This window comes from Lipotes vexillifer, unplaced genomic scaffold, assembly GCF_000442215.2.
Source record: "Lipotes vexillifer unplaced genomic scaffold, Lipotes_vexillifer_v1.1 scaffold926, whole genome shotgun sequence".
NCBI lineage: Eukaryota > Metazoa > Chordata > Mammalia > Artiodactyla > Lipotidae > Lipotes > Lipotes vexillifer.
Genome location: NW_006798085.1, coordinates 3,280,131 through 3,302,821, shown reverse-complemented (window position 1 = coordinate 3,302,821; position 22,691 = coordinate 3,280,131). Strand labels below are relative to the sequence as shown.

Here is a 22,691-nt window from a genome sequence, read left to right as displayed (position 1 = left end):
ATTTTACTTAAGAGAAGAGAACAGTCTCAGAGATTAAATAACTATCTCAAGGTCACACAATCATTGAATGGCAGAACCAGATCCAAATCTAACCTTTTGGGATTCCAACACTAGGAAGCTGATATTATTTCATATGCCACGAGAAGAAACCTACGCAGAAGATACTGAAGAGAGAAAATGCTTTTCAGTGACCTCTGACTGCTCATATTGATCTTTCTATGAAAATCACTAGCCTTTAAAAGTATTACTTGTCATCATATGTAACAGTATTCTAAATGGAGTGGTGCATCCTGAGATATAGGATGGCAATGCCATCTCCTGCCCTTAAAGAGAACAAGCTGACTTGGGGATGTAAGGGAGGGGCAGCAAAACCATTTTCAATAAAATCTTAATAAATGCTTGTTCACAACCATGGAAATTACTTTCCATCCTTATATAGGAACACATATTAATATTATAAACTGCAAAAGGCTTAATTTTGTTTCTTAAGAAGATTTTGTGGGCATGGCTGCATAATCTAAGACCAGGGCAGGAAGCTGAGAGACCTGGATTCTAGGCCCATTGTGATGCCTTTCTGAGAGTGATCCTAGAGAAGTCTTTCACCCTTTCTGGAACTCAAGTTGCCTAACTTGTTAAACAAGAAATGTCAATTCAACAATTCCTTCTACCTCTAAAATTTTGAGTATCAAAGATCTATCACCATTTAATTATCCTGGACCCACTGCTACCACTAGAGCGACTCATATACTGGATTATGTTGCTGAGTTTTCCCCAGGATAACTTACAGGTTCTTTCCCATCCATGGCCTCCATCCATAGTCTTCTGTTAGCTTCTGAAAGGGCTTGCAGAGTGATGGTTCCTGGCCTAAGGGAAAAAATGACAAGTTGAGAGCAGAAAAGTCACCTGAGAGAATGGAGTCTTGTGATCTAGGGTCCTTCTCAGCCCTGGGAGATATCAGACTGAGCAGGCACAGGCATATAGATTTCCAACTTCTCATAATCTTTTTTACTCAGAAAAACAATGGAACTTAGAGAACAGTAACTTTGGAGACACTGGTGGAGGTGGTATCTTGGTGGCCTCATGCCAGAGTTGGACAAGGAAATAGGAAGGCAGATACTGACACCTCACCATAATACACACTTAAACTGGCCTCAATGTGCTTGAGCCAAACTGAGGCTTGCCCTGCCTCTCTCTCTTGGAAGCCAGCCATTTGGTCTGGGCTCTAGGGGTTCTGAGCATGTTCATTATGGGCACGTTCATCTATCAGGAAAATGACTTGCTACTTCTACCACCTAGGATGTCCAAGGAGCATTTCAGTTGGAAATAAGTCAACAACATGCACAATGGCTCAGCCACGTGGAGGAGGCCTTTTGGCTGATTTAAGTAATCTTATGAATAACAATGACAACTAATAGTTATTGAATGTTCACCAGATGCCAGGTTCTTTTCTAAGTACTTTATAGGTATTAATTCATTTAATCTACACAGGAAGGCTATAAAGCAGGAACTATAGTAATCCCTGTTTTATAGAAGGGGAAACTGAGGCACAGAGAGGTTACCTAAGTTCACACAGTGGGTAAATATAGAGCCAGGATTTGAATTTAGGAATTTTGGTCCAGCAGCCATGTTCTTTCTTGACTAATACACTATAAGGCCTCTTCTGCATGGCAGATGACATCAAATCCAATTTTATTTTATTTACTTGCAGTAACTATAACTACATACCCAGAGATACCCCAATTTGGTATACTATGTTCTTTTTAGACCTTCAAAACCAAACTGGAATTTGGGGATTGACCATATTATTGCAGGTATAAGGTCTCTTCCATTCTCTGTGTAGTTGTGCCATTATGAGATGCTTGTTACTCTCACTCCTTCTATGTTAAGATGAGACCTCTCTCAGAGTCATGAAATGATAAGAGCAATTACAAGAGAGTTCAGTGGAAAAAGTCACTGTGCCTCAGTTTCTTTATCCATAAAAATGTTGAAGCAGACAAGCTGTGAGGTCCTTTACAGTTCCGATATTGAGACTCCTGTTCTACCTGTCCTTCTGTCTCTTATTCCATTAAAGTACTCCTTAAAAAAGGAAAGAAAAAAAAAAAGAAAAAGCAATTCATTAACTAAAATGAATCGTTCTTTTTTCTGCTCTTTAGCTGTTTGGGCACAATTACACTTTACAGGATTTGCTACTGAACTAGGGATATTAGCTAGCATCGTCATCAGTTAATGAAAAGGAATTCTGAATTCTAGGTGTCCTCAGGAGCTTATAAGCATTGTGACCACCTATCGACCCATGCCAATTTTTTCCTCACAGACTCAAATTATAATATTCAAATAAGACTAAACCCTTAAGTAACAAAAAATCAAAAAAGCCCCCAAATGATCTTTAAGCCAGAATCAAGTGAAAACCAGGACTTGGCTTTGGGCACTGGATTCTTTCAAGTTTACCATTTTCTAAGAAACATCCAACCATTTGGATATACCTTATGGGGCTAGAAAATCCAGAAATCTTTGTAAAAACAGCTACACAGCTGAATCCTGAAGCCAGAAGGAAGGAGAGCAAGCAAATGGGCAACAAACATAAAAGCACATGCTGTAGACTAGATAGGATGTTAAGCCCATTCTAGACTCAGGTTCCCTACATGGGAAACCAATAAGCTGGTATGTGTCCTCGCTTGACCATATGGAGAAACTGAAAGCATAAATCAGTGACTATTCAATAAGCATTTGGAGATTCTTGGGTGCTACTGAAAGTCAAATTCAAAGAAAAATATTGCTAAGAACAAGATGACAAAGTAGAGAGTACTGACTTCTAGTCCAGGCTTTTCCATTATGACTTTAGACAAATCGTTTGCCCACCCTGAGGTCTGAGTCACTCATCTAAAACAAAAAGGCATATAGAGCATATTTGCAGTAGAGCCCAGTGGTTAAGAGTATGACTTGGAAACCAATATTCCTGGATTTGGATTCTAGCTCTAATATTAAATAACTGTATAACCTAAGTGCTTAACTTCTTTCTGTCTCCTTGTCTTTGTGAAGTTGAGACAGTAACACACCCTACTTCATGTGACTGATGAAGACTAAAGGAAAATATACACTTAAAAGGCTGAGAATGGTGCCTGGCACATAGAGGTGCTCAGAGAATGTTAGCAGTTGTTGTTGTCATCATCATCGTCACTGTTGTCATTATTACGATTATTATTGCCCTTCAACTTCTGATGGCCTATGAGCCTGTGGCTTCAAATATTGGTAGGAACACTAATAAAAAAGTTATCCTCTATTCTGGAAATAGAAAAAGGGACTCAAAGAGTCCTTTGTTCTATTCCACAGAGAACATGGGTAAAGGTGCCTGATGTCTACTGGGAGGCCTGCCTCTGTCCCTTATATCTGACTGACCAGCAAAGAAAGCACATGCAGAGGTCACATGAATCAGAAAACTCCACATGCACAGAGGTACCTCAGTATCTGTTCATTATTATATTTGACCCACTATTTCAGAACATATTTATTCTCCTTAAAATAGACAATGGAATAAAATTAAAAAGAACATGGGGTGTGGAGACCTACAGACCAGGGACTGAGCACAGCCTTGCTACTATGTGACTTTGATTAGGCAAGGCAGTTAAATATATACAAGTCTTAATCTCTTCACTGTTAAATTAGGGAATGTTTTTTAAAGTGCCCAATATTTTCTAATTATGTTCATCAGGGATATTGGCCTATAGTTTTCTTTCTTTGTGACATCTTTGTCTGGTTTTGATATCAGGGTGATGGTGGCCTCGTAGAGTGAGTTTGGGAGTGTTCCTACCTCTGCTATATTTTGGAAGAGTTTGAGAAGGATAGGTGTTAGCTCTTCTCTAAATGTTTAATAGAATTCGCCTGTGAAGCCATCAGGTCCTGGGCTTTTGTCTGTTGGAAGATTTTTCCTCACAGTTTCAATTTCAGTGCTTCTGATTGCTCTGTTCATATTTTCTCTTTCTTCCTGGTTCAGTCTCGGCAGGTTGTGCATTTCTAAGAATTTGTCCATTTCTTCCAGGTTGTCCGTTTTATTGGCATAGAGTTGCATGTAGTAATCTCTCATGATCCTTTCTATTTCTGCAGTGTCAGCTGTTACTTCTCCTTTTTCATTTCTAATTCTACTGATTTCAGTATTCTCCTTTTTTTCTTGATGAGTCTGGCTAATGCTTTATCAATTTTGTTTATCTTCTCAAAAAAACAGCTTTTAGTTTTACTAATCTTTGCTACCGTTTCCTTCATTTCTTTTTCATTTATTTCTGATCTAATCTTTATGATTTCTTTCCTTCTGCTAACTTTGGGGATTTTTTTTTGTTCTTCGTTCTCTGATTGCTTTAGGTGCAAGGTTAGGTTGTTTATTTGAGATGTTTCCTGTTTCTTAAGGTAGGATGTATTGCTATAAACTTCCCTCTTAGAACTGCTTTTGCTGCATCCCATAGGTTTGGGGTCGTTGTGCCTCCATTCTCATTTGTTTCTAGGTATTTTCTGATTTCCTCGTTGATACCTTCAGTGATCACTTGGTTATTAAGTAGTGTATTGTTTAGCCTCCGTGTGTTGGTATTTTTTACAGATCTTTTCCTATAATTGATATCTAGTCTGAGAGTGTTGTGGTCAGAAAAGATACTTGATACGATTTCAATTTTCTTAAATTTACAAAGGCTTGATTTGTGACCCAACATATGATCTATCCTGGAGAATGTTCCATGAGCACTTGAGAAAAATGTGTATTCTGTTGTTTTTGGATGGAGTGTCCTATAAATATCAATTAAGTCCATCTTGTTTAATGTATCATTTAAAGCTTGTGTTTCCTTATTTATTTTCATTTTGGATGATCTGTCCATTAGTGAAAGTGGGGTGATAAAGTCCCCTACTATGATTGTGTTACTGTCAATTTCCCCTTTTATGTCAGTTAGTATTTGCCTTATGTATTGAGGTACTCCTATGTTGGGTGCATAAATATTTACAGTTGTTAATCTTCTTCTTGGATTAATCCATTAAAAGGATCATAAACCATGATCAAGTGGGGTTTATTCCAGGAATGCAAGGATTCTTCAATATACGCAAATCAATCAACGTGATACACCATATTAACAAATTGAAGGAGAAAAACCATATGATCATCTCAATAGATGCAGAAACAGCTTTTGACAAAATTCAACACCCATTTATGATAAAAAAAAAAAACCCTGCAGAAAGTAGGCATAGAAGGAACTCTCACCAACAAAATAAAGGCCATATATGACAAACCCACAGGCAACATCGTCCTCAATGGTGAAAAACTGAAACCATTTCCACTAAGATCAGGAACAAGACAAGGTTGGCCCCTCTCACCACTATTATTCAACATAATTTTAGAAGGTATAGCCACAGCAATCATAGAAGAAAAAGAAATAAAAGGAATCCAAATGGGAAAAGAAGAAGTAAAATTGTCACTGTTTGCAGATGACATGATACTATACATAGAGAATCCTAAAGATCCTACCAGAAAACTACTAGAGCTAATCAATGAATCTGGTAAAGTAGCAGCATACGAAATTAATGCACAGAAATCTCTGGCAATCCTATACACTAATGAAGAAAAATCTGAAAGTGAAATTAAGAAAACACTCCCATTTACCATTGCAACAATAAGAATAAAATATCTAGGAATAAACCTACCTAAGGAGACAAAAGACCTGTATGCAGAAAATTATAAGACGCTGATGAAAGAAATTAAAGATGATACAAATAGATGGAGAGATATACCATGTTCTTGGATTGGAAGAATCAACATTGTGAAAATGACTCTACTACCCAAAGCAATCTTCAATGCAATCCCAATCAAACTACCACTGGCATTTTTCACAGAACTAGAACAAAGAATTTAACAATTTGTATGAAAACACAAATAACCCGGAGTAGCCAAAGCAATCTTGAGAAAGAAAAATTGAGATGGAGGAATCAGGCTCCCTGACTTCAGACTATACTAGAAAGCTACAGTAATCAAGACAGTATGGTACTTGCAGAAAAACAGAAATATAGATGAATGGAACAGGATAGAAAGCCCAGAGATAAACCCCACACATATGGTCACCTCATGTTTGATAAAGGAAGCAAGAATATACAATGGAGAAAAGACAGCCTCTTCAAAAAGTGGTGCTGGGAAAACTGGACAGGTACATGTAAAAGTATGAAATTAGAACACTTCTTAACACCATACACAAAAATAAACTCAAAATGGATTAAAGACCTAAATGTAAGGCCAGGCACTGTCAAACTCTTAGAGGAAAACATAGGCAGAACACTCTATGACGTAAATCACAGCAAGATCCTTTTTGACCCACCTCCTAGAGAAATGGAAATAAAAACAAAAGTAAACAAATGGGACCTAATGAAACTTAAAAGCTTTTGCACAGCAAAGGAAATCATAAACCAGACCAAAACACACCCTCAGAATGGGAGAAAATATTTGCAAATGAAGCAACTGACAAAGGATTAATCTCCAACATTTATAAGCAGCACATGCAGCTCAATAACAAAAATAGAAACAATCCAATCCAAAAATGGGCAAAAGACCTAAATAGACATTTCTCCAAAGAAGATATACAGATTGGCAACAAACACATGAATGAATGCTCAACATCATTAATCATTAGAGAAATGCAAATCAAAACTACAATGACATATCATCTCACACCGGTCGGAATGGCCATCATTAAAAACTCTAGAAACAATAAATGCTGGAGAGGGTGTGGAGAAAAGGAACCACTCTTGCACTGCTGGTGGGAATGTGAATTGGTACTGCCACTGTGGAGAACAGTATGGAGGTTCCTTAAAAAACTAAAAATAAAACTAGCATATGACCCAGCAATCCCAGTACTGGGCATATACCCTGAGAAAACCATAATTCAAAACTTTATGTACCAAAATGTTCACTGTAGCTCTATTTACTATAGCCAGGACATGGAAGCAACCTAAGTGTCCATCACTGGATGAATGTATAAAGATGATGTGGCACATACATACAATGGAATATTACTCAGCCATAAAAATAAACAAAATTGAGATATTTGTAGTGAGGTGGATGGACCCAGAGTCTGTCATACAGAGTGAAGTAAGTCAGAAAGAGAAAAACAAATACTTTATGCTAACTCATATATATGGAATCTAAGCAAAAAAAAGGTCATGAAGAACCTAGGGGTAAGATGGGAATAAACACACAGACCTACTATAGAATGGACTTGAGGATATGGGGAGGGGGAAGTGTAAGCTGTGACAAAGCGAGAGAGAGGCATGGACATATATACACTACCAAACGTATGGTAGATAGCTAGTGGGAAGCAGCTGCATAGCACAGGGAATTCAGCTCGATGCTTTGTGACTACCTGGATGGGTGGTATAGGGAGGGTGGGAGGGAGGGAGATGCAAGAGGGAAAAGATATGAAAACATATGTATATGTTTATCTGATTCACTGTGTTATAAAGCAGAAACTAACACACCATTGTAAAGCAATTATACTCCAATAAAGATGTTAAGAAAAAATAATAATAAAATAAAATTTAAAATGAATAAATAAATAAATAAAAATAAAGTGCCCAAGATGTGGCAAGTAAAATCATAGATACATTGAAACTTTAATTCCTGGGTTGCATTCTCAGAATTCCTCAGCATTTTTGGTTAGGGAAAAACAGATTTAAAAATGAGTACCAGGGGCTTCCCTGGTGGCACAGTGGTTGAGAGTCTGCCTGCCGATGCAGGGGACATGGGTTCGTGCCCCGGTCCGGGAAGATCCCACATGCCGCGCAGAGCGGCTGGGCCCGTGAGCCATGGCCGCTGAGCCTGCGCGTCCGGAGCCCGGTGTCCGGAGCCTGTTGCTCCGCAATGGGAGAGGCCGCAGCAGTGAGAGGCCCGTGTACCTCAAAAACAAACAAACAAAAAAAATGAGTACCAAATTAAGTATCTACCATGAGCTATACACAGCACTAGATGCAAGATATATAAACGTGAGTTGGTCTTAGCCTGTAACCTTAGTTCCAAACTGTTTGCAGATGCTCTGAGTCTATGGAATATTACTTGCAAGTGGGTGGCAAATTTAAGCTGAAAAGTGAATCAGAGTGGAACTAGACACAGAAAATTTTTATTTTGTTTATGTACATTGATGCTGCATAGCCAACGACACTAAATGTTCATGAAAAGAAGACAGCCAACAGTCACTTTCCCCTTCCTACTGGGCCTGAAGCTGTGGAGGAAATGAGTGACAGCCTTATGGTTATCAGTAACAATGTTTACAATTACAGCCATCTTTGATTGAGACCATCCATTTTTGTTTGGCTGTGTTGGGTCTTTGTTGCTGCACGTGGGCTTTCTCTAGTTGTGGCGAGCGGGGGCTGTGCTTTGTTGCAGTGCGTGGGCTTCTCATTGTGGTGGTTTCTCTTGTTGTGGAACAGGGGCTCTAGGGACACGGGCTTCAGTAGCTGTGGTACGCAGGTTGAGGAGTTGTAGCACACGGGCTTAGTTGTTCCGTGGCATGTGGGCTCTTCCTGGACCGGGGCTTGAACCCGTGTCCCCTGCATTGGCAGGTAGATTCTTAACCACTGTGCCACCAGGGAAGTCCAGGACCATCCATGCTTAACAAAGAACGCATATAGACTCACAAACAGAATTTTTTTTTAACATCTTTATTGGAGTATAGTTGCTTTACAATGTTGTGTTAGTTTCTGCTGTGTAACAAAGTGAATCAGATATACATATACATATATCCCCATATCCCCTCCCTCTTGCATCTCCCTCCCACCCTCCCTATCCCACCCCTCTAGGTGGTCACAAAGCACTGAGCTGATCTCCCTGTGCTATATGGCTGCTTCCCACTAGCTATCTATTTTACATTTGGTAGTGTATATATGTCCATGCCACTCTCTCAACTTCGTCCCAGCTTATCCTTCCACAAACAGAAATTTAAAATGGGGAAATGGACTAATAGTTATTTATTCCCAGACAAAAAAATGCCTTATTTTCTTAATCTGATCTATATGATTCCAGTCACTAAAAGTTTTGTTCATATGATATTGTAATTCAACCTTCAAGTTCCTTTCTAGCAATCTGATCATTTTGTTAAATTCTACTGTATTACTTAGTGCCTAATACATGGAAATAATGGACTGAAATAAAATAAACACATTTACTCACTGAATTTTGGATCAACCTCCCAACTATATAACATGCCTTTTTCCAAAGTAACTCCAAATGTTCTCATTTTAAAATTTAACAGTTAAATTTCCCTCTGATAAAATCGCCGTGGTTGAAAAAACAAAAAGAGGGCACTGGAGAGAAACAAATGCAACGAAGTCCAAAGTTTGCAAGCTTTTGCTGAAATCAGAAAGTTGATAATCAAACTATTTCCACTTTACATAAATATCTGCAAAGTAGGAAAATCTGTATCATATTTGTACCAAATGGGGAAAAAAGACTCCCCAATACCGCTACCACACTCCATCCAATCTACCTCCCCTTAAATATGTGTTCCAATTCATTTGTTCTTGTATATTAGGAAATAAAAAAGAATGAGTTTTGTTACCCTGTCCTTTTGTAGCATCACCAAATGTTGACCTTTTGCATATATAATAGCAAATTAAATCCTAGGAGTAACTTCTTCTGCCTAAAGCAAGTGAGGCAAAGCTGACTGAACCTTGAATAGAGAGAATTAGCTCTGGGCCAGCTCTAACAGGGATCCCTGAAAGGGCAGCCAGAAGAGCCAAACATTGATGTCATGAATAATTTTGCTCATTTTTATCAACGAGAGATGACAGAGGAAAATAAAATACCTACCCAGGCTCAGTATCTGGCACATGAGGACATTGTCGATTCATATCAGCACAGCTTACCTTTCATTAGTTTCTATATCAAAACAGAATCTCTTGTCGATAGACTCCGTCTTCCTTCTCACGCAGTACTTCAGGGTTAAGTCCAAGGGTCCCTGATATAAGAAAAGGATTAATAGCCAGCTTGAAAAAAAATACATAGAAGCTTCTTCTGCCTACTGCAGCATCCTCAGTGTCACTTGGAAGGCATCTCTCAGGGCAGCGGGAACAATGTTTAGCCTCACTGAGAACCTTGTCCCCTCAAATGGTAGTTGCAGCAAGGTGGCAGATGGTTTCTCTCTGCTCCAAAAATCAATGGCTGAGTTCAGGAGAAAATGCTCAGGATAAGCCCTTGCTCTTTTCCAAGCATGATATATTAAATAGGAAACTCATTATACAACATGTAAAGGGGAATTCAGGAGGAATGGGCTGCCCAAATGCCATTAACTGTACAAAATAAAATTTGGTGAGGCTTCTAGGTAGGGAGTTTGCAATGAGTAAGTGGCTTTCTGCATCTTCCTTGCATTAAAGTGGCAGATAGAAGAGGGGAAGAAAAACATTTTTGGTTCCCCACTGCCAGAGTCTTTAAGATGATGGGAATTACAAAAGCAATATATCCAAAGATAGGGCAGGAGTAGGGAAAATAGGCATATTTGTGTAATAGTCAAGGTGGCATTTGGTATTTCATATGTACAGGATAGTGTGGCCCATCTGTCTTGTGGTCATGTAACAAGGCCATAGAAATCCACTGTGTCCACATATTAAAATTCCCCAAAACCCAACACAGTTCAGTTCCCTTCTATTATCTCAACAGAGACAGTGGGGTATAGGAAAGAGAAGTAATGTGTATGGATCACCTACTATGTGCCACATATTATGCTAGGTATTTTTAAAGCACTTTTCTTCATAACAACACTCAGAGGGAAGTGAACCACAGAGAGGTAAAACGGCTTACCCGAAGTCACCCAGGTCGATATAGCAGAAATAGCAATAAACTAAGAAGTTTAAAACCTTGGGTCTTGTCTCAGTTATGCCATTTACTAGCTATGTGGCCCAGGGTAAATATTCTTCCTCTCTGAATATAAACTTCACAACCTATTAAATAGGAATAATACTACCCACCTTGCTGTCTCGAATTCAGAAATACTGCCTAAGCACTATACCATCCAAACTGGTCCATACAGCTGATCATCCAGTACTTCCCTCTCATTGTCACACTCAAGCCCTTTGCAGGTCTATCCTCTTACCTGTTCCTGCACTATAGAAACAAAACTCTATATTCACCTTTCAATCTGCCTTCCCAACCCCAACACTTAGGATATCAAGCACTGTTAGCCTTGCAAGATGAGCGTAATTAACAGTATCATGTACTCACCCTCCTTCTTTAAACTCTCAACTCCTTCAGATTTGGTGAGGTGATGTCAAAGCTTGGGGGACAACACCCTGCCCCCCGACTCCAGGTTCACCTCCAGCCACCATCATCTAGTTTATGTCCCATCAGTGCAAAAGTACTCTTATTTCACACATGTATCATGCTCTTTCATGACTCCAACTTTGCATATACTGTTTCCTCCACCCAAAGTGACTTTATCTATATTCTTGGACTGACTAAACTCTTAACTTGTTCTGCAACTTGTAGTTCAGCTTTCATTTCCTCAAAAATCCTTCCCCAATACCATATACTGTCTGCTATGTGTTTTCTGCATTGTATTAAAGCTTCTTTTTTTCATGTCTGATTTCCCCACTTGACTGAGATCTCCTCAAGGATGTGGGCAGTGTCTTATTGATCTTTATATCTCTAGTACCTAGTAAAGAGTTAGTGCTCAATAAATATAAACTACATTACCATCCTTGCCATTTTTTCTGAGAAAAATGATACTGAGCAACATTAAGTAACTTACTCAAGATCACAATTTACTAGGCCACAGAACTAGGACTTAAGACTAGTTTTTGAGACAAGAGTGTCCAAGAGGTGGAGTAGGACGAGCCTTAGCTCACTTCCTCCCATGTGCACACCAATATTACAACTATTTATGGAGCAATGATCAATGATGAGAATCACCTGAAGACTAGCAGAAAAGATCTACAGCTAAAGGTATAAGGAAGGAACCACAACTAGACAGGTAGGAGGGGCACAGACATGGTATAGTCAAGGTGCACACCCCTGGGTACATGATCCACAAACAGGAGATAATTGCAATTGCAGAGTTTATCCCTAAGGGGCAAGGGATAAACTGACCCCCATATGGGATTCCTAGTCAGGGGGTCCTGACCTGGGAAGAAAAGGCCTCAGAACATCTGGCTTTGAAAGCCAGGGCTTCCTTTCAGGAGGGCCAGAGGGCTGTAGGAAATAGACACTCTATTCTTAAAGGGTGCACACAAAATCTCACCTACTCTGAAAACCAGGACAAAAGCAGTAATTTGAAAGGGGCCTGGGTCAAATCAACCTGCTGGTATTAGAGACCCACCCAGAGAGACAGGAGACAACTGGAACTCACCCTAGGGACATAGACACTGGTGGCAGCCATTTTGAGGAGCACCATTTTGGAGTTCCCCTTGTAGCTTATTAATGTCAGACCTGGTCCCACCCACCAGGTAGCTGGAAAAAGTCCTAGGACATGCTAGGCCAGCCACAGAGGGATACAGCCCCATCTACCATCAGGCTAGCAGCAGCAATAGGTCCCCCTGGACTACCCAGCCATTCCAGGACCCAGTGTCATCTAACAGAGAGCACAGGGCTCAGCCCTGCTCACCAGTAAGTGGGCAAAAGCTCCAGACACTGGCCTTACTCTGTAGCAGGCAGGCAACAGCCCCAGGATACACTGGGCTCCAACACTGCCCAGCAGTGTGCTGAAACCAGCTTTGAGACTTACTGTGCCCCACAGCCAGCTTACCCAGGATCCAGCCCCACCAAACAGCAGGCTGACACCAGTCCTTAGACCCCAGCTTGACCCAGCAGCAGCTTGACACCTTCTCTGGGACCCTTCCTTTGGGCTTCACAAGAAGCCAACCAGTGACCTGGCCAAGCCCACCAGTGGGTAAGGACCAGGACACAGCCTAAACTACCATGGGGAAATAACCAGTTCCAGGACTCCCTGGGCCCCACAGCCAACTGCAATGGAATGCAGACCAGCCCACCAGCAGGTGGTAGCTTCAGCAGTAGGCAGGGCCTGGCAACCAACCACAGGGGGTTGCCCACCAGTTTGCCCATAATAGTAGGCCCCACCAAAAGAGGGGCCTCTTTTTATATATAAGACATTCTATTCAAAAGCTAGCTGCAGAATATACATTCTTTTCAAGTGCACATAACACTCTCCAGGATAGATCACAAGCTAGGATGCAAAACAAGTGTCAGTAAATTTAAGGAGATAGAAATCATATCAAGTATCTTTTCTAACCACAACACTATGACTATAAATCAACTACAAGAAAAAAACTGCAAAAAATCCTATAAACATGTAGAGGATAAACACTGTTACCAAATAACCAAAGGATCACTGAAGAAATCACAGAGGAAATCAAAAATACTTGGAGACAAATGAAAATGAAAACAAAACAATCCAAAATTTGTGGAATGCAACAAAAGCAATTCTAAAAGTGAATGTTACACCAATACAAGCCTATCTCAGGAAACAAGAAAAATCTCAAATAAACAATGTAACCTTACACATAAAGTAACTAGAAGAAGAACAAACAAAAGCCAGTGTCACTACAAGAAAATAAATCATAAGATCAGAGCAGAAATAAATGAAATAGAGACTAAAAAACAAAAAATAGAAAAGATAGAGTAAGAGATGGTTGAAAACATAAACAAAATTGATAAATCTTTACCCAGAGTCATCGAGAAAAAAGAGAGAGGGCCCAAATCAATAAAATCAGAAATAAAAAAGAAGTTACAACTACAACCAACAACACAGAAATACCAAGGATCATAAGTGATTACTATGATCAAACAAACACCAATAAAATGGACAACCTAAGAGAAATTCCTAGAGATAAATGTACAACCTTCCAAAGCTGAATCAAGAAGAAATAGAAAATACAAACAGACCAATTACCAGTAATGAAACTGAATGAGTAATTAAAAGAAATACTCCCAACACACAAAAGTACAGAACCAGATGGCTTCACAGGTGAATTCTACCAAACATTTAAAGAAGACTAACACCTATTCCTCTCAAACTATTTCAAAAAATTATAGTGGCAATACACTTCTGAATTCATTTTAAGGCCTGCATCACCTTGATATCAAAATTAGACAAAGACACCACAAAAACAGAAAATTACAGGCCAATATCACTGATGAACATACATGAAAAAAATCCTCAACAAAACTTTAGGAAAGCCAATTCAACAGTACATTAAAAGGATCATACACCATAATCAACTGGGATTTATCCCAGGGATGCAAGGATGGTTCAATATCCACAAATCAATGTGATACACCACTTAATAAACTGAAGACTAAAAAATCATATGATCATCTCAAGAGATGCAGAAAGAGCTTTCGACAAAATGCAACATCCATTATGATAAAAAATTCTTAACAAAATTGATATACAGGGAACATTCCTCAACGTAATAAAGGTCAAATATGATGAGCCCACAGCTAAAATCATAGTCAATGGTGCAAAGCTGAAAGCATTTCCTCTACGACCAGAAACAAAACAAGGATACCCACTCTTACCAGTTTTAATGAACATAGTATTGGCATTGCAGGCCACAACAATCAGACAAGAAAAAAAAGAAAAACCAAATCCTAATTGGAAAGGAAGAAGTAAAAGTGTCAATGTTTGCAGATGACATGATACCACATATACAAAATCCTAAAGATGCTACCAAAAAACTATTAGAACTCATTGAAGAATTCAGTAAAGTTGCAGGATACAAAATTAATATACAGAAATTTGTGGCATTTGTACACACTGACAACAAACTATCAGAAAGAGAAATTAATAAAATAATCCCATTTATAATCTCATAAAAAAATAAAATACCTAGGAATAATCTAAGGAGGTAAAATGCCTATACTCAGAAAACTATAAGATGTCAATGAAACAAACTGAAGATGATACAAACAAATGTAAAGATACTCCATGCTTGTGGATTAGAAGAATTAATATTGTTAAAATGACCGTACTACCCAAGGTAATCTACAGATTCTATGTAATCACTATAAAACTAGCAATGGCATTTTTCACAGAACTAGAACAAGTAATTCTAATATCTGTATGTAAATGCATAAACCCTGAGTAGCCAAAACAATCTTGAGAAGGTTGAACAAAGCTGAAGTTAACATGCTCCCTGATTTCAAACTATACTACAAAGATACAGTAATCAAAACATTATTGCTCTGGCACAAAAACAGACACATAAATCAATGCAACAGAACAGAGAGACCAATAATGAACCGACACTTATGTAGTCCATTAATCTATGACAAAGGATGCAAGAATATACAATGGGGAAAAGACAGTCTCTTCAATAAATGATGTTGGGAAACTAGACAGCTACATGCAAAAGAATGAGACTGGACTACTTTCTCACATCATATACAAAAATAAACTCAAAATGAATTAAAGACTTAAGTATAGGATTTGAAAGCATAAAACTCCTAGAAGAAAACATAGGCAGTTCTCTCTGTGACATCAGGCTTAGCAATATTTTATTGGATCTGTCTTCTCAGGCAAGGGCAACAACAGCAAAAATAAACAAATGGGACTTCTTCAACCTAAAAAGCTTTTGCACAGTGAAGGAAACTCTAAACAAAATGAAAAGGCCACCTACTGAATGGGAGACAATATTTGTAAATGATATATCTGATAAAGGGTTAATATCCAAAATATACAGAGAACTCATAAAACTCAAAATTAAAAAAAAAAATTCAAATAATAGACAGAGGGCCTGAATATTTTGAAAGAAGACAGACAAATGGCCAACAGGAACATTAAAAGATGCTTAGCATCGCCAATCATTGGGGAAATGCAAATCAAAACCACAATAAGATGTCACCTCACATCTGACTGAATGGCTATCATCAAAAATACCACAAATAACAAATATTGGTGAGGATGTAGAGGAAAGGAAACCCTAGTACACTCTTGGTGGGAATGTAAATTGGTGCAGCGACTGTGGGAAACAGTATGGAGATTCCTCAAAAATTTAAACATAGAGCTTCCATATGATCCAGCAATTCCACTCCTGGGTATTTGTCAGAAGAAAACAAACACACTAATTAGAAAAGATATATGCACCCCTACGTTGAGCATTACTTACAATAGCCAAGATATGGAAGCAATCTAAGTGCACACGAGTAGATAAATGGATTAAAAAACATGTGGCATATAAAAACCATGGAATATTACTCAGCCATACAAGGGAATGAAATCTTGCCATTTGTGTCAACATGGATGGACCTCGAGAGTATTGTGCTAAGTGAAACAAGTCAGACAGAGAAAGACAAATACCATATGATTTCACTTATATGTTAAATCTAAAAAACAAAACAAATGAACCAACATAATGAAACAGAAATAGAATCATAGGTACAGAGAACAAACAGGTGGTTGCCAGAGGGAAAGTGGGGGGCAGGATGTGAAAAATAGGTGAGAAAGGTTAAGAGGTATAAATTTCCAGTTACAAAATAAATGAATCACAGGTATGAAATGTACAGTGTGGAGAATATAATCAATAATTATGTACTATCTTTATATGGTGACAGATCATAACTAGACTTATCATGGTGATCCTTTTATAATACATAGAAATCCCGAATGACTATGTTGTTCATCAGGAACTAACATTGTGTTACAGGTCAATTATACTTGAAAAAAAAACAAAGAAACAAAGTAACTCATAGAAAACAGAGATCGGATTTGTGCTTACCAGAGGTGGAAGCTGGGGGAATAGGGAATTGGACGAAGGCATCTAAAGGTACTAATTTCCCATCGTAAGATAAGTAAATACTGGGGATGTTATGTATAACATGATTAATATAATTAACACTTCTGTATGTTATATATGAAAATTGTAAAGAGAGTAAATCCTAAGAGTACTAATCACAAGAAAAAAAAATTTTCGTTAATTTTGTACCTGTATAAGACAATGGGTGTTCACTAAACTCATTGCGATAATACTTTCATATTGTACGTAAGTCAGATCATTATGCTGTACACCTTAAACTCATACAGTGCTGTATGTCAGTTATATCTCAGTATAACTGGAAAGGAAAAATATTTGATATGAAGAATGAATGAATGAATAAGTAAATGAATAAATAGGTAAAACTAGTTATTGTGATTCAAAATGTAGCTCTCTTGCCTCTTACAATTACCTGAAAGGGAAGGGATGAGAATCTTATAAAATAGTATTTGGGATTGTGCTCTGTAAAGTAAGCAGTACAACCGAAATGGAAGTTGATAGGCTGAACTACTAGAGTACACTTGTAAGTACCACAGTCAGAAAGAGAGCTAATTCTTCCAACTCCAAATTGGGCTAATGATACTTCACAGTGCTGCTGAGAAAGTAAATGAGGCACATGGCAGCAAATGTCTAGCTCAGAGCCTGGTGCACAGCAAACATTGAATAAATAGTGGCTTTTATGGTGTTATCATTATTATAGTCTCACTTATTTGTATTATTTACCTTTCTAAAACAGAAACTAGTAAAAGGAACTGAGAGAAATGATAAGAAGAAACCATTTCCAATTCAGTTTATGGAAATTAAAGTAACTACTTCCACCTCCCCTTTGCTGTAAATGGACAAGCAAGTTCCTCTTTCCATTCCATAAAGAGTCCCATATCTAAATTGCTTAGGCTGACACTTACTGCAGTTTTGCAAGTAGCCACTCAATTAAAAGGGCAGGGAGAAAGAGTAACTAAAAGAAGGGCTTGCTCTCATCTGCTAAGAACCTATGAAAGTGGTATCTGCTGCCTCTGGCCTCAGCTTTGCAGTAGGACCTGCCTAAGAAAGGAACTTTGAAGTCCAAAGTTTGGAAAGTAATGTGTGTAGAAAAAGGAAAGAGAGACTACAGGACAGTGTTACTTAAAAGCACTTGCCAGTCAGATACATAAGCTAAGTACTGACAGAAATGGGACAAATTTTGTGCTACAGCACAATTTATTGGAACCACGTTGAAAGGTTCTTTGGCAATTGGCAGACTGGAAACTAAGGAGTTTTGGATTCATGGATGAATAACTGGCCTGCACAGAAATATGGATGAGGGTTGTGGAGACCCAATATGGTATGCTCTGTTAGAGGTGCGTCCCATGTCTAATCCACATTCAAAGCAGAGTGGCAAAACTTGTGGTTAATGACAAAAAAGAAAAGCAGTTTTTCAACAGTCTGCCACCAAATCTCAATCATCACTAATTTCCTATGAATAAGCCACATAAGAGAGATCTTCCATGGAAAGCACCAGCAATGGAGAAAAAGTCTCCAAATTTCTGCCTATCAAAATTGGGTCTTCATGCACCACAACTTTCAGTGCTAACAAGTAAACCTTTTTTTCACTTTATAAACAATTTGTAAATAAGGGAAATCCTTAAAAATTATGCCCTAAGACCCTGTCTGAGAAACAGTTAAAGGGACACACTGAACTACTTTTAGAATATGAAGAGTCAGTCTATCAGCTTTTATCTTAAGAAAACTTCAGGTGTGTGTACGTGTGTGCATGTGTGTGTGTGTGTGTGTGTGTGTGTGTGTGTGTGTGCATGTGTTCCCAAAGCCCCTACCAAGATAGGCAAAAGTGAGATAACAGAATAATTTTTTTAGCTGGGTGGTCATACATAAAAAATAATATATAATGTATAACATAATATAACATATATATATAAAATCAGGTTCCTCCAGGTTAGTGAACTATCTTCTCAGTGTGTTAAACTCATCTTCTCATTTTGGGGAGTAGGGGAAAGTTTGGAGGGCAGAAGAAGATGCACTAACTGCTTAAAGATATTTGAGCATTACATACAATGTGGGGTATAGATTATTCCAACTTTAGGCAACAGAATACTCCTTTAAAAAAGGAATTTTGGAAAATGTTTTGTATTTTAAAGTCTTAACTATTTAAAGGAATCCTATAGTAGAGCCTTCTTAAAAGCAAGTAATACTCTCCTCCAATTTATCCATATTTTTTTGCAAATTTTGTTTGTACAATGTGATAGACTCTTGTAATAATGATCTAAAAGAGTACAGGCACTTTCAGAAGGCCTAGAATCATTAACAGAGATTTTTCACTCAACTGAGTAGTATCTGGCCCAATGCAAACTTAGGCCACAGAGAACATATGAAGTCATGGCTTCACACGACAGTGGTGGACTTGATTCTCTGACACGAAGTCAACATATACTCTTTTCTGAAATGCAGTCACAGATGTATTTCAAAAAAATGTGGCCCATGAAAGAACTGACCTGCTGCTTAGCACCTGGCTTCTGCTCCATAGGTGTCATGGTGAGCGTTTTGGTCTCTTTCTCATATTGGCAGTAGTATTTCACCCAGGATATTCCCAAAGCCCCTACAAAGATAGGCAACAGTGAGCTGATAGAATAAGTATTTTGGCTGCATGGTCAGTCCACCCCTAAGACAGAAGCTGTGTACAGATTATTCTTCATGGTCACGATCCAGATCTAGTGCTACTTTTCCCCTGAGCTCCAGACGTGCAGTACCACCTGCCCACTACACAGATGGATAACCTAATCATCATCAACTGCTTTCCACATCTGCTCTGGCTTGCTCCAAACCACTCTCCTTGCCATGTTCCCTGTGAATGCTCCCATTATACATCCTATTGTATGATCTGGAAACATCTGTAATCTTCTGCTCCTCCTTCCCTGTAACCAGCCCTTCTATCCCCTACATGTCTCTCCTTTCACCCCTTTCAGAACTGAATTCATTCAGGACCCTATTTCTGACTTTAAAAAAGAAATGTTTTATGAGCTATTTCAAACAAAACAAAAATTCACTATTTCTCCAATTAATTCTTTCAGTGGCCTTCTCTTTGGTTTCCCCTATCTGTGATCACTCCTTTCTAGCCCATTCTCTACTCTTTTGCTAGAGAAATATTTTTTTAATTATAGGTTTATTTATATAATTCTTTTTATTATAAACCACCCATGGCTTTCCCACTCTCTCCAAACTCCTTAGGTTGGCTCACAAAGCCTTTTACAATGTGATCGGATTTACCTTTCCAACTTTGTCTTTTGCCACCCTCACCTCTATGCTCTTGTCTCATGGAATTATATTCAGTTACCAAAAAAATAGGTGGCAATATAATATATAGACCAAGTTCAAGACATATTTAAGAGTGAATAGGGCACTATCATTAATTATATCAGGACAACAAGTATAAACCAGACTGTCCTTGGAAAACTAAGACCCTACAAACAAACTATAACCTCACACACCTCTGTGCCTTTACTAATGCAGTGGTACACACCTGGAATTTTCTTTGCCATTTCCTTTACCTGTCAAACTCCCAGTCATAATTCAAGTTTCAGTTCATATATCACTTCCTCAGTGAAGCCCTTAGATATATGCTCCAAATGCAGTGCTCAACACATTTCATTATAGTTCTTTATATACTTGTGTCTTAATCAGACTGTGAACTTCTTGAGGACAAAAACCAAGCTTGATCCATTTTTTTGTATCCCCAATACATTGCATATTGTCTGGCAAAAAGGATTCTTAGTAAGCGTACATTCAACTGAGTAGGAATGTCATATCCATTTAACAAATTAGAAAACTGGGGCATAGAAGGATCACATAGTTAGTTGATATTAGAGCCAAGATTACATACTCATTACTCTGAGCCTCTCTTATAATATAGCAGTGGTTCTCAAGTAGGGGCAATTTTGCCTCCCAGGGGACATTTGGCAATGCCTAGAGACATTTTTGGTTATCACACCTGGGAAGTGCTATTAGAATAAAGTGGGGAGAGGCTATAGATGCTTCTAAACACCTTAAAATGCATAGGATAACTGCTTGAAACAAAGAATTAGCCAGCCTGAAATGTTAATACCACTGAGACTGAGAGATCCTGCAATGGAGAGTTGAAGAGATGAACCTGACAAATAGAAGAACACATCTTTGAAAACCATCAAAGTGAGTTGCGCTAAGGGATGAAAAGCATGATAATATCACTGCTGAAATACCATGTTTTGTGGATTTCAGTGGGTTTTGCCACTGGTAACCTCTGGGTATTCTCATTTGCCTACTCACCAGGTAGAATAATTCTGGTCAGGGAATGAAATCACAGGCTTTGGGAACATTGGGTCATAGTTCAAAAGGAAAATCAAATAGCACATACAGGTTTACATAATGTTATTTAGGAGGTAGAAAAGCTTGAACTCTCTGCAATATTCAGTGACCAGATAAGTTAACCCATTTTCCTTGGTTAGCAATGAACAACTGTGTTGCTCACTGAAATCGCAATGGTTGTGTAGTGCTTTAAGGGCAAGTTTATGATCCTAAGGCAGTGGAAGGTATAGGGTATAGCTGTAGGAGCATAGGTTTTGGCATTTCACAAACCTGAATTTACACTTAGCCCTGATACATGATACTTGGGTGACTTTCAACTAGTGATCTCTCTAAGCCTCAGAGGCTTCATGTGTAAAATGGGTATGATAAGGTGGTTTCAAAGATTACATGAGGTAGTATATTTAAAGCACTTAACACCATGCCTGGAACATAGTAGGTATAATAAGTATTATTTTATGTCTCCTTTCTCCTACCTCCCTTTTAGCCCCAAAGAGTCATTGAAAGGATTAAGCAATTAACAACCCCCATTTTGAATCTCAGAGAAAACCTTAGGTCTTATCATCCCACAGACTTTGTAAGACAAATCCTTAACCTCCTCCTCCAATTTCTCCCTCCTTTTTATTTTCTCTATTCCCACACTACTCTCCAAATAGGTATAGCTGGCAGGGGTCTATGAACTATATGGGTGCCTGGAGTTTGGAGAAGCCAAGTGGCAGCTGGTGTCAGCCTACTGAAACCCAGTAGCTATCCCTGTATTCCCACACACATTTCTCTTGTGTATAGAGATAGCCTTCGATGGTTGGCTGTCCTGGAAGTTTGCATGTCTGTGGAGCTTCTTTCATCCTTTTCTTAAGTTCTTCCATCTCTTCTCGGGTACTGGAGAAATGATTTCTTGTCTGTAAGACATTATCATCATAATCATTATCATCATCACCATCATCATGAATAAGCATTCACTGGTCAGAGACCCAGTGCAGAGTTTTCTTGGCTTTCACCATGTGCTACAACATAGCAAAAAAACAAATGTTGAATGGCATAGTAATTAGAAAACAGTTTAGTGGAGTTTAACAGTACTAAAGTCTAAACGGGAGAGGGAAACATAAATACCAATGTACCCATAAAACTACATCGGGGAGACATTTTCTAATGGAAATGACAAAAGCCTCCAATAAATAAAGGCTCTAAGAATTCTGAGCATCAGACTGACCCCTGCCTTACAAAAAGGGAGGCTATAGAGAAGGTTCCCAAAGATAATATTATCACGGCAACTTCTACATTCTGCCTCAAGTAAAGCTACTGCCTACCTGACTCTGAATCAAATCCAGGCCATTAGAATAAAGGATATGACAGGGTGCTCTCTTTGAACATAGGTTAACAGAAAACCTATGTTTTCATGCCCATGAATAGCAAAAGCTAATGTTAAGAAGTAATATATTTAAAAGTACACAACTAAATATTCCTGGTTGTAGGAATATTTTGTAAATCAGCAGAAGAGAGGGGCGCTCACATTCTAGTGAAAGACAGTACCCAGAAAGAAAAACAACACTAAGAACAATACCTGTAAATCAGCATGCTCCTAAACAACC

At 38.5% G+C, this 22,691-nt stretch overlaps 1 protein-coding gene across 1 annotated transcript in view; it reads right to left on the bottom strand.

The window, feature by feature from the left end:
* The window catches only part of OPHN1 (oligophrenin 1), a gene marked incomplete at its 3' end in the record, with an annotated part of 409,261 nt that overhangs the window by 3,716 nt on the left and 382,854 nt on the right, over nt 1–22,691 (bottom strand). The window contains exons 8-11 of the mRNA XM_007470151.1: nt 21,872–22,001; nt 19,260–19,363; nt 9,877–9,968; nt 786–864 (exon numbers count right to left, since the gene is read on the bottom strand). Coding sequence (XP_007470213.1) covers nt 786–864; nt 9,877–9,968; nt 19,260–19,363; nt 21,872–22,001 — 405 coding nt within the window. The remainder of the gene's footprint in view (nt 1–785; nt 865–9,876; nt 9,969–19,259; nt 19,364–21,871; nt 22,002–22,691) is intronic.